The following is a 13,306-nucleotide window of genomic DNA, read 5'->3' as shown; positions in this document are numbered from 1 at the left end:
AGTACTCCTTTTTAATGTACAGTAGACTCCCTCTTATCCGGTCTCACTGGGACCGGACCTTAGGCTAGATAAATGAATGGCTGGTTAATCAGAAGAAGCATACAGAATAGCATTTATAGGTTATAAATCAGCTAGAATAAGGGTACTGGTGTTAGTATGCATTCTTCTAAAGAATATGAAGTCAACTCAAATGTCTGTCATTATTTAGCCTACAGGAGCAGAAGTGCTGTTCTTCTTTGTCTTTTGCTAGGGCTATGGCAGAAATTTGATGGTGGGTTAAGAGGAGGCCAAATGGAGAACATCGATATCTGTGCAGTGACAGAAACCTGGTTCAAGGCTCCAGAGAGCACCCCAGCACTACCAGGCTATACCTCATATCATGCTTTTCGGCCCCAAAACCTGGACTGAACCACAAAAGGAGGGGGAGTTTCCATATTTATCAAGGATATCCACACCTCCAGGTTAGTGGCATTGCACGAAGTATCGGAGACCGTCCATGTGCAACTAACAGTGGGCAAGACTGCTTTTCAGTTTATAGCATCCTACAGACCACCCTCTCAAAGTCAGGAATCCCATTTGGCTTTCCTGAAAACATTGGAGAACATGAAGTTCTCTCCGAACACCATTATATTGGGCGACTTCAACTACCCAAACATTGACTGGGAGCACTACTCAAGCCCCAGCACCTTAGCCGAAAGATTCCTGGAAATTATAAACTCAAATGCTATGGAACAACTAGTCACCACTCCCACAAGAGGGGACAACATACTAGACCTGATCATTACCAACATGGGGACTCTATGCTCCACACCAGAAGTATATCCCTCATTGGTAAGATCAGACCATAAATTAATTTCACTGGATGTCCACATCCCGACCCCACCCCCAGCCCAGAAAACAACAGTGAAAAACTTCTCAAAAATAAACTTCTCACTTCTCAAAACCGAAGTGGAATCCTTCAAGGCCCCAGGGCCAGTGGAAACTACAGCCCAAACTGCAGAATCCTATATAAATGCATTCTACGGACATCTCCAGGAATGCATGGATCATGCTATCCCAAACAAAACCAAGACCCAATCATCCAAAGGCAGGCGTCCAGTCTGGTGGACCCCTGCCATAAATAAACTGTACAACAGAAGGAGGAAGCTACTACATGATAGAGCAAAATCCCTAATAGGGAAGGCATCTCTGATCAGTACTAGCAAAAAATTACGATCCCTCATAAAATCCTCCAAGTCCAGCTTCGAGAGAAAAAATTGCACAGGACACCAAAGACAATCATAAGGCCTTTTTCAGTTATGTTAGAAACCTGGGATGCAACTCCCAGACTTGTTCTGAGTTGATTCTAAACGACAAAAAATACACTGAACCCACAGACATCGCTAATATCCTGGCAGACAGGTTCACTGCAAACCCCCCCCCCCCCCCAAAGATCAAGTATCTATCCCGGCAGAGGGCTGCCTCCCAAACATCTCAGATGCTCAAGTGAAGGCTGCCCTCTCCAAAGCAAAAAACACTGCTTCCATGGGACCAGATGGCGTCCCAGGTTGCGTCCTACATGAACTACAAGAGGAACTAATCCCTCAAATAAAACAGCTATACAATCTCAGCCTCACTACAGGATATGTGCCCACAGAATGGCGTACAGCAACAGTGGTCCCACTCCACAAAGGTGGAGCCTCTACGGACCCTGGAAACTATCGCCCCATAAGCCTGACTAGCTTATTCTGCAAGGCTATGGAGAGGATCATCATGGAGCTCATAAACAAAGACATTGGGGACCTACAGACACTAGATCCTACCCAGTTCGGCTTTGTCAAGGGCAGATCCTGCCTTTTGAACCTGGTTGACTTCTTTGAAACAGTCACCAAAGCCATAGATGAAGGGAAGGTAGTCCACACAGCCTATCTGGACCTTGCAAAGGCATTTGACACAATACCCCACTCGGGCATCATAGATAAGCTATCCAGCTTAAATATAAACCCCTATGTCACAAGATGGGTCACAAACTGGCTCAAAGACAGAACCCACAGAGTGGGAGTTGCTGGAGCCATGTCAGACTCGAAACCGGTCACAAGTGGTGTCCCACAGGGTTCTGTCCTGGGACCACTCTTGTTTGGTATATACTTTTCCGAGGTACAGGCAAACGTGGGAGGACTATGGCTCACCAAGTTCGCAGACGACTGCAAACTGGGCGCCATAATCAACTCTCCAGCTGACACAGACATCCTTCAAAAAGGTCTCACAGAGACAGATAACTGGTGCCAGCACCATGGTTTAAAGCTAATTGCCAAAAAATGTATAGTCATACCCTTTGGCAAAAACAATGTGCCCACAAATTACCACATAGGCGGAAACCCATTAAGTACAGAGAAAGTTATTGGGGACCTGGGGACCCAAGTTGATAGCAATCTCTCCTTTGAAAACCACATTGCCAAAGTGGTTAGAAAGACCTTCTACATAGCCCACCTCATCACGAAGGGTTTCACATCTAGATCAACAGAGGTAATCGTGCCCCTTTATTCATCTCTCATCAGGCCCATCATAGAATACAATGCCCCTTTTGGGATGTACCTTACCCGACACCTGCAGCAATTAGAAAGACCCCAAAAGTATCTCACCAAGAGGATCAAGGGTCTCAAACAGATGCCATATGCTGCTCGGTTAAAAAAACTCCAGCTCTACTCAGTTGCATACCGCCTACTTCGAGGTGATCTATGCCTGACATACAAAGCTATGTCAAATCCAGAATTAATGGGCATGCTCCACTTCAGTAAATCTAAATCCCTGAGAGCCTCACGCTCGAGGGACTTGAACCTCAGCACAGAAATAAATAGAACTTGCTGGAGGGACAGGTTCATAACCCAGAGGCTCCCTTCGCTCTGGAATAGAATTCCAGTTCATGTGAGGCAGAGCACCTCACTGAATCTCTTAAAGAAGAATCTCGATAAGTGGATGGGGGATCGTAGGTTTGTCCCAGGGATTACTACCGTGTCACTATTAGACAGAGGCACAGTAAACTAAACCTTAAAAAGGGCACAGTATACTCAAATCAAGGGGTGGCGTAAGCCATACAGAATCGGGCTAGGCTTATAATTGCCCCAGGGCAGATAGCCTAGTATGAACCTATGAACCTAAATACGAGGGAGTCTACTGTAATTGCTCTGATCTGTTTGTATCTGTAAAAGCCTAAAAAGGTCCATTTGTATGTTCTTTAACAGAAAAGAGGTAAAGAATGGGGGTTTGTTTAATGTTCAAAGGTATATCCCATAATACTCCTCTCCCTCTAGTGTACTGCTAGACATGAAAGTTGTCAGCCCAGCTTGTTAGTAGCTTATTAACAATTGTCATTTCAGAGTTATAAGCAACACCTCAGTGTCGAAAAAGAATAAGAATATTTACCAGTTTGCTTATGTTTTGAAGTGCAACTCATCCCCTATATGTCATTATCCAACTTTGGTTAGTTATGACATTTTACTGCCATCTGCAAGACAAAATATCAGGCTGTAAACCTGAATGATCAGAAGTGAAAATTACAGACTTTCTGTTTAGCATATTAAACACTGGCTGGAACAAATTCCTTTCTTAATGTGATGTGAAATTTGAACAAGTAAAAATGACAAGGCTTTCAGACTCTGTAACCGAGAAAAAGGTGCAAATAATAATGTGTGTACATGTATACTGAAGGCACTGGCCAACATCTGTATGATTATAGGGAGTAAAATAATGTGTGGATAAGATTAACTGCACTGATTTGCACAGTTAGGAATCTCGGATCTTCAGCACCATGTCATAAAGGTGCTTCTAAGTCATCAAGCATAATAGCATTAAGGTAGTGAAAGTAGTTTCAGTCAAGTATCTAATGATTTACGGCACTATGGAACTCACCTATATGTGTATTGAAACAGTTAAGTTTTGCTTGTTCAAAGCTGTGTAATTGTTATAGTTACATACTGAATGCCTTGCAAATCTGTAACGACTTGTTTTCAATATATGGCACTAGTCCCTATATGAAAGTGTGCTTTGGGATTTATTTTGTTTCTACTAACCGGGTAAGATCCTAGAGTTGTATATCTTTGTCTTTTAAGGGTGATCTGAGAGCTTTGGTCTGGTTAAGTGACTTGTGTGAAGTCTCGCCTCCCGGATTGGAGTTGTGGGAGTTAAACCCTAGTCTTCACAGTGTAAATCATTTAGTACATCTGTTGCTTTACCATACTGATATTTATTTTGCTGTTAAAATCAGCAGAGATTAGTAAAGCTGAAATCAAAGTAGTAAGAAGTACAGAATCAACTTTGCAAGGACCGTAAGGCTTTATTTTATTATGTTATTTTAATTTGTTTAACAATATATATACTTAGATGCACTCTGCTAATTTTAATTTTCTTCATTCCCCATCCTATCCCTGTGCAGGCAGAAGTGGAACATAAAATTGACTTGCGGATAAAACCAGCTCTTGAAACACTTGGTAAGTGACAATCATACAGCTGTCAGTGTGCCTGGTAGGTTGTCATGGACATTTTTGTGGAGATTTAGAATGTAATTCTGTGCATCACTTTGTACAGGAGAAAGCTGTGAATTAGTAATATGACTCATTCAGGGACTGCAGATTGTCATATCGATTGGTCTTGTACTGCTGAGGGGCATTTATAGTTTAATGTGGGGTTTAACATTTCCTTATACCTTTTAAAAATAAACTGTGTTTCCTTGTTTTGCAGATGAGCTGTTGAAAGCTGGGGAAGCTGGAACATTTGATTTTGCTTTCATTGATGCCGACAAGATAAATTACTCTGAGTATTACGAGAAGTGTCTACAGCTTCTGAGGAAGGGTGGCATTATAGCTTTGGATAACGTAAGTATTCTGATGAATGATGGAATTATTAGATACATCAAAAGTGTTATAGCTACTAGTGTAACAGTTTCCTAAATTCATCATCTATTTCATGGTGGCCAGAGTCTCTGAGGTCACAGAAATCCCATATGGGGTTAAGGAAGGCATTATGATGTCCTTGGTCAATCACAGAATTAGTAGCCCATAGAGCATGCTGCGATGCACTTCGTTGGTCACTAATGGCTGGAATTGGTCTCAGAGGATAAACTACAGGAAAGGACAGAGGAAAGTGGGCGTCACTAATCTAGAGATTTTAGAATGATGTACATGTTTCCACCCTCAGGATATGCTCCTTGTCTGTCCCTGCTGAGAAATATTGGGGGGGGATTGTGATACATTTTTGTGATTTGATAGGCCTAAATAAAGCTACAACCAAGGCCTAAGAGATAGACGGCACATGATAAAAAAAAATATTCATAATTGCAATTTAAATGCATCAGCCAATCAGTATACCCAAAGACCACCCACTGAGTATGCTTCATAAAACCACTCGACTGTGGGTCCTTTCAAATCAGCTGTAGTTTGAAAATCATCATCATCTCCATGTTTGCCATTTTCTGCATGGTGTTGTCATCTGTCTCGATTCAGTGCCACTCTCCTACCTTCTTTGACAGTCATGCCTGAGTGTCACAGATAATCTCCCACACAGTCCATCCATCTCTTTGCTGGATGCCCTTATTTCTTAATACCTTCTTCCTGTTTGTCCCAAATCATCTTCACTAGACGGTCTTCTGCTTGAAGATGATGGCAACTAATTGTGTAGCATCTGTACAGATATCATGTGATGGAAAGGTAGGGGAGAAAAGCCTGCCCACCTTCAGAATTTATGGATTACTGTCCGTGACTTCCAGGACTGAAAATCATCAGTACTTAACATCTCTTATCAGAGGGACCACCAGATGGGAAGAAGCAGCATAACCCCCCCCCCACACACACACACACACACACACACACACACACACACACACACACACACTGCTACTAGTTATGAACTTACATAAAAACTGAAGGGATATCAATAAATATAGTGGAGAATATAGCAAAAAACATAACCTTTGAAGGAGTGGGCAGAGGATTTTACCCCTGTGCACTCAATTAAAATATAAAGGGGTGTGAGGGGATAGAACTTTTATACTAGTTTTCTCCTCCGTATGTGCACATGGGTATTTCTAGCCCAAAATGTAGATAAGAATGCACTAGGGCTTCCTAATCTGTGTGAACTTATCCGCCTCCATGAGGTATACCAAACAGTCTCGTTTATTACCACTGGCAGCCAGATGAACAGTAAAAACTGTCATTATAGCTCAGTGTGTTGCCTGGTACACATGTTGCTGTGGTCTTTGAAACATGTTTAGTCTCTTCTGACCAAATCTGACACTATTTCCTAGTTTTCTCCTTGGCTAAAACAGCCTGGGCAAACAGACCAATGCTAACAGCATAAAAAAGTGACTCAGAAAATAACTACCATCATTATCCATACCTAGAAAGCAGTGTCTCTAGATCATCAAATAGCACACTCATCTTTGATGCCTGGAAGGTCAGAGGATGCTTTGATTCATGCTCCAGTAAGTGAGACTGCATTGTAGCATGGGGGTGCACCAATGAAGTTCTGTCCTTAAAAACTTGTAAAACCACAACCCCTCAACATGTTATCTCAGAAAAATAATTATAAACAAATTAAAAATGAAACTTAAACAGCATTTGCCAAAGGTAGCAGTATGTGCTAGTCCACAAACAGAAACATATTCAAATATACATTGTTACAACTCCATTCAGAAAATTAAGCTGATTACAAACCCTGATAACCCAAGTTCAGGAATCAGGGCACTGGAAGGGCCAATCTGGGAGTGTGGGAGTGAGAGGCTTCTGCCAATCTGCCCATCCTGGGGAAGGGAGGTGTTGTCCATCATCTAATTACTCCCATACATGTGGAGATTTGCATAAGACCAGTGACAATGGACCAGGAAGACAGGGGATTGGCAATCCCGAGCCTGGGATGGTGGCCATTGTGGACATGAGAGTGTGAGCATGAACATATAAAGGGGCATAAGACACCCTTCGGGTGACATCGCTGTTCATGTCGGAAGTCAGGGCCAAAACAAATACCCTCATTACCAAGATAGTGATAAGGATGAAAAGCATCTACACAGCTAACTGAATGAGAGCTGTCCGGTCAGCTGTTGCTTTGTCTGAAATTTCCCCATTATGGAGGCGCAAATGGGCTTTACTGATAACAGGATGCTTGATGATTAGCAACACCGAGAAAAAGAGTGCAGATATGTGTGTGTGTGTATGATATATATATATATATGTATATATATATATATGTATATGTGTGTATATATATATATATATATATATATTATATATATAGTTGTTAATAACAGCTCTGGTGGCATAAAGGGATAAAGCTCTAACTATGGCTCAGTCAACCCGGGGTCAGTTAGCACCTCATGCAACTGAGGCAGGGAAGGAATGTGTAGTTAAGTGGGCATGCCTCGCAGCAATCCCTAGAGGAGACTGGGGGCATTGTCCAAGAAAGGGAAGGGTGGTGGACCTGGCTGAGCTGCTGTGGAGGTGGGGAGATATGCCACACAGCCACATTGAATCCCCTCCCCTCAAATGCAACCACAAGGACTACAATAGTGGGACTGACAGGCTAGACCCTAAAGTAACCCCCCCCCCCCAGAAATTTGTGGCAGCCAAGCCCCCTAGTAGGCCCTTAGGCTCTGAGACCAGCTATATCAGAGTTAGTCTGGGGGGCATGGAGAATCTGGCTGACCCAGAACTGATATGAGATACTGGGTAGGAAGACCGTAGGATTAGCTATCTGTAGTAACTGACAAAGTGGGCAGATTCCCTAAAGTTGGTTCTGTCCTAGTCAAGTGTGATGAGTGGATTCTTCCAACAGAACAAGGTGGTTTAGGATTACCTGATTTGAAGGGATATTTTACAGCTACACAGTTAAACCTCTCAACCTCTTAGAGCAAGAAATCTGGACAAAGACCTAAATAAAAGTGGGACAAAGGCTCAAAAATAGGGACAATTTTTAAATATTACTCTTACAACTTAGAAAGTTGACAGAATAACAGGTTTTACATTAAGCATGAATCTTCTGAAGGATGTGAAGTCTGAAATTCAAATGTCTGTCTTATTTTCTAACTTCAGTCTTTAATGATTTGCCAGAAAACCACATTTTTATGAAAAAGGGACCAAAAATATGAGGTCAAAAACTGGACATTCTGGAAAAATCTGTACAGTTGAGAGGTATGGTTAAGGCTTATATACAAAACACAAACAAAGCTATAATTCAAAGTGGAAAAATGGTTGATAATGATGAAGCAATAGAGAATTTCAAGAAATAAGGAGAGAGTAGGATTGTGGATGCAGATCCTTATGCACAATAGCAGCCATACAGACTGTTAGAATACTTTCTGCTATTTTACGAATATAAGAACTAAGCCAACATGAGAATGGAGAAAGGAGATTCTACTGATAGGGATTACTGCAATTAGGGGTACAGAGAATGGGCAAGAGGGGGCTGGAACTTACTGGAGAAAGCTGGCAAAAGAACCCAGGTAATAACTAGACAGGGAAAAGTAACAGAATGAGAAGAGGCCAAGAAGACATTTCGACTGCAGGCTAGAAATGACTTCCCTGTCAGGGATTAATATCGGAGTATAGGCAACGCGAAAGGGACAGGGAAATCCGAAGTAAAAGACCTGCTCGGGTAGAGTTTTTAGTTGAATCTACAACAGAAGCTGCTGTTAAAAGGTGATAATTAGAGCATATAAAATTTTGATTGATAAGTATAGAAATCAATCAGAGAAGGTTAGAAAAGATGGGAGAGTGTTTTCTTGTGAATTGCTTGTCCAATGGGAGGAAATATTAATAGTTCCCAAATATGCAACGACATGTAGAAGATTTAGGACTTTTGCTTTTAAGTGTTTGCATAACTGCAAAGAATTTTTCTTTCGGTAGACTGCAAATGTTGGAGGTTTGTTGTGAAAGAAAGAGGCACCTCAGTACATATATTTTGGGAGTGTAATGCATTGGCAGACTTTAAAAATTCCCTACAGAGTACTCGGTCAGAAATACTGGGTGAGCAAATGGGTTAAGTTTAATTCTGCTGGCTGCCAAAAAACCAAGTACTAGAAAATAGAAATCAAAGTCTAAACCAACTGTATTTGAAGTAGTGACTACTGTAAGGGAGATAAAAGAACCGGAAGGGGGATCTTTAGAAAAGGGTAGGAGCAAACTACCTAGAAAAAATGGAAATTGTGGGAACAATACATACAGCATAATGTTTTGGAGGAGGTTTAAGGGAAGGCAGGGACTTACCAATTTATGTAATGCTGGACTGATGATAATTGTACAGAAGAATATATGTGATGTGTAATGCTTGTAATTTTGAGATGTTAATATGGTTTGTTTTCTTTTGTATAAATGTATGTATGCCTGGTCATAAGTGATAATTCAATAATGGTGTTAAAACAAAAACCTGGTATGTGCTGCATTGCTCTAGCATGCAGTAAAAGACATGCCAGCTGGCACACAATGAAATGACACAGCCACAGTGGATTGAGAATGGGAGTAAGTAACATTTAGATACAATCCTTGTTACAGAGTCCCATCTCATTTGTGAGACACAAATCATAAAAAGACTGCTGTATGAGAAGTGAGGGACAAGACTGCCACACCTGCCATTGTGGGTGATTTCCACACTCCCTTACACCCCTGGGAAGAGAAACAAGTTCTAGGAAGTGTCCTGTTAATGAAACCCTGCTCAAGTATACAAATATAGTAGCACCACACCTCATAGTAGTGAGATAATCTGCACTTATGCACATGAGACAGTGATAACTGTACATTCAGTATTTGTGTGTTAACAATAAATTGTATCACTATGCATCAAGTCTGACAGCCTGGTCCATGATACTCCATAAAGACAGATGTACACCAGTTGCCCAGATGCCATGTCCTTCCAGTAACAGACCAGCAGCTGAAGAATTTTGGGTGCAGCATGAAATGGGTGGGTACTTACTAGCCAAGCAGGTACACTTAAAACATGCAGCCCCACAAACTGAGCAAAAAACATAAAGCACTTTGATACTTTATAACCAAAGTAAAACCAACAGAAGTCCTATCCGACACGCAGGAGACATTTGTGTAAGGCAGTGACTGTACCAGCCACAATAAAACCAACAGAAGTCCTATCAGACACGCAGGCGATGTGTGTATGGCAGTGACTGTACCAGTCACAGTAAAACCAAGAGAAGTGCTGTCAGGCACACGAGACGTTGCGTGTATGGCAGTGAGCAGTGACTGTACCAGCCACAATAAAACCAAGAGAAGTGCTGTCAGGCACACGAGAGACGTGTGTATGGCAGTGAATGGCAGAGTGAATTGCAGGCCACCAATGACTGTAGTCATCCTACCATCACCACCATGCGATACATATGATCAGGGATACACACGACCAAGCATAACGTATGCAGTGCACACAACATTCGTTTTTTCTTCCCTCTGAGCTTAATATTGCTCATTACTCAGCTTATCTTAAAAACAAACCCTACAATTGCACTGTCATCTAGTTAACAGAAAACACCTATTTTGCCATATGTATCAGTCAGTTACTGTATGTGTTATTCCCTACAAAGGTGTAGGCAGGCATACATTTGATATGCCCTTCAGTGCTCTTTTTTTTTTTTTTTTTTTTTGAGCATCTTTCAAAATCACTGTAGGGTATGTTTACAATGATCCAAACCAATGCATAAAACGTTACTTTTTATTTCTCATCTGTTAACCAGGCAGATCCATTGGTCTGCAGACCCCTTTCAGGTGTGACCCACTCCATATAGGCCAGAATAGAATGGGGCATCGAAAAATCACATCATTGAATGGTGTTTTGGATGTTATTATATCGAACATGCCGTTCATCGAACCATTCTGATTGAGATCATATTATGGAGGGGATCAGGAAATTTGACCTTTCCCCACTGTAGTGTGATCTTGGAGTTGGTCTTTATAATTAGCAGGGGTTCGATGAAAAGCATTGCCGATGAAATGCCATTCGATTATATGTATCTTCGATGAATTAATGTAGATCTGAATGGAATAGATATAGAGATTACAGTAATGTTTAACAAAATATATTTGAACAGAAACATGCATAACAGGACTACACTATGTAAAATAATAAACCAAGACAGTGAGTAAACGTTATAGAGGCCTGTTGTCTAGGCTGGTAGTTTTGTTTGAGTTTCCTGTGTTTCTGGCAGCCATTTTCTGCTGATTGTCCTTATTATTATTGAGACTAACATGGCGTCCTGACCTTCTGTAGTACGAGTGAGTGGGTAATAGCAGGGGCTGAGTAGTAATTTGATCTTCCAACTCTTCCATTCTTACTGGTACATAAACTTTTATTTAGTTTATATAGTTTTATACTGTTTTAACTGTATTTTTCATTGCTAATTGCATGTTTACTCAATTACTTAACTGTAAACTGCTTTTTCATACTGAGAGTTGTATTTTCTGTTTGTGAGTGCTCTATCCGAGCTTTTCTGTGCATGTTTGATTTTTTGAGGTTTCTATGTTCTACAGCTAGGAACTGTAATAGTGTGCATTACTATAATTGTCTGTTTACAGTTAAAAGCATTCTCTAGAGTCAGCTCCTTAATCTGTTTAAAACTTTCATTTAGTGGCTACAGCTAGAAACTGTAATTTTTCCCAACCACCCTCCCTAGTGTTGTGTGTTCTTATACTTGGTGGCATTGCAGTTGCCCGCCCATACTGTATATTTGATCTGTGACACTCCTCCCAGTCTAGTGTCATTAGTTCACTCAATGTAATAGAGAACATTTGTGAATGCCAACCCACTCAGATTCTTAACGTTGAATTAACTTCTGTTCCAGCTTTCTCCATTTCCACTTTTACTGGAAAAAAAATCTAAGCTTGCTTCCCCCCTTTCCTGTGGCAGGTCTTGTCCAGATATGGATTTGCTGTGTCCAGGACTGTTTGTGAGCTCCTAAGTCCCCCCCCCCCCACTTAACTGGGGTTAAACTATTCCTGGCTCCATAAAGTCTGTTCTTCAAAATTTCCCTTGCAACTAGCCAGCTTTTTAGTTTTAGCACTCAAATCTGTTTCTTTGAGCTCAGCACTTGTTCAGAACTCATTGTAAGCACTAAATAAGTTACAAATTACTACAGCACTCAACTTTCCTCACTTGTCTAGAGGAAAACCGTTTTTAGTACTTAATAAATAGGCACCTATTCAGGCATGTCTAAAGGTCAGCTCCCGGTGTTTTCTCCTGTCTACCTGATGAATCTGGGCATCTTGGGACAATGCAGCAATTGCCTCATGTACACAGACAACCCTCTCCTCCTACCACCCAACACTACGACCTGTGAGAGATGCACTTGTGTAGCCAAACTGGAAGCAAAGCTCTCTTCACCAAAGACTGGCCTAGACAGTCAAGAGGAGAAGGTAAACACTTGCACCGCATCACACTCATCACATAGTACCTCAAAACCTACACCATCAAAACACACAGAAGCACAAAACACACACCTACATTCACGGAGGCTCTCAGTACAAATCTGCCCAAACAACAGAGATCTCCAAAGCAGAAATGCAAGCAACCTCCACCCCCCCCAACACAACCCAAATGACACATAGCTCACATACTCAGTGTGCCACTCAACTACAGCCCATAAGGGGTAACGTACCCAACACTCTAGTCATAGGTGACTCTGTAGTCAGGCACACTGATATTCCACTCACCAGGCTAAACAAGGAAAAAGTTACTGTCAGCTTCCTGTCAGGTGACAGGATCCACCACATAATGCACGCACTCAGGTCACTCCACAAGTACAAATATGACTCTCATTGTCCATGTTGGTGTGAATGACCTGAGACGTACCTCCCTGGACTACATGAAAAGAGACATGGAGGAGCTCTCCGATCTTGTAGCCCAGGCAGGTATGACCCTAGCCCTGAGTAGCATCCTGCCATCACCCAGAATGATACCACAGTACAAGGACAAAATGATTGACTTTAACAATTGGCTAAGCTTCTGGTGTCATTCTAATGGAATCCAGTATCTGTCTGCCTGGGATGACATGATCGACAGACCACACTGCTTTGCCAGAGATGGCCTGCACCTGTCGCCCTTGGGATTCCAGATACTGGCAAAGGCTCTTGCCTCCCCTATAGTGCCTTTTTTAGGCAAGGTTCAAATGACAAATTCACCACCGTAACAGGTATGAATTTGTCCTAACAGGTACGGACTGTGGTGGTGGTGCTGCGGTAGCGTTGTCACCTCCTAGCAAGACGTTGTCCTGTTCGATTCTCAGCTAGAGCGTCTTCGTGTGGAGGCATATGTGAATGGGGTGTGCCTTCGTTGAAGGTTGTGCATC

At 41.8% G+C, this 13,306-nt stretch overlaps 1 protein-coding gene across 3 annotated transcripts in view; it reads left to right on the top strand.

Annotated features, from left to right (window-relative positions):
* COMTD1 (catechol-O-methyltransferase domain containing 1) overlaps positions 1–13,306 on the top strand; it is a 106,285-nt gene that overhangs the window by 68,095 nt on the left and 24,884 nt on the right. For all 3 annotated transcript variants that reach the window (XM_044055744.1, XM_044055743.1, XM_044055745.1), the window contains 2 exons: positions 4,412–4,466; positions 4,717–4,850. In XM_044055744.1, the coding sequence (XP_043911679.1) occupies positions 4,412–4,466; positions 4,717–4,850 (189 nt within the window). The remainder of the gene's footprint in view (positions 1–4,411; positions 4,467–4,716; positions 4,851–13,306) is intronic.

The sequence above is a fragment of the Protopterus annectens genome, chromosome 14.part0 (genome assembly GCF_019279795.1).
Source record: "Protopterus annectens isolate FY-2018-M chromosome 14.part0, PAN1.0, whole genome shotgun sequence".
In the NCBI taxonomy this organism is placed as follows: domain Eukaryota; kingdom Metazoa; phylum Chordata; order Ceratodontiformes; family Protopteridae; genus Protopterus; species Protopterus annectens.
This window is presented reverse-complemented; position numbering and strand designations above follow the sequence as displayed.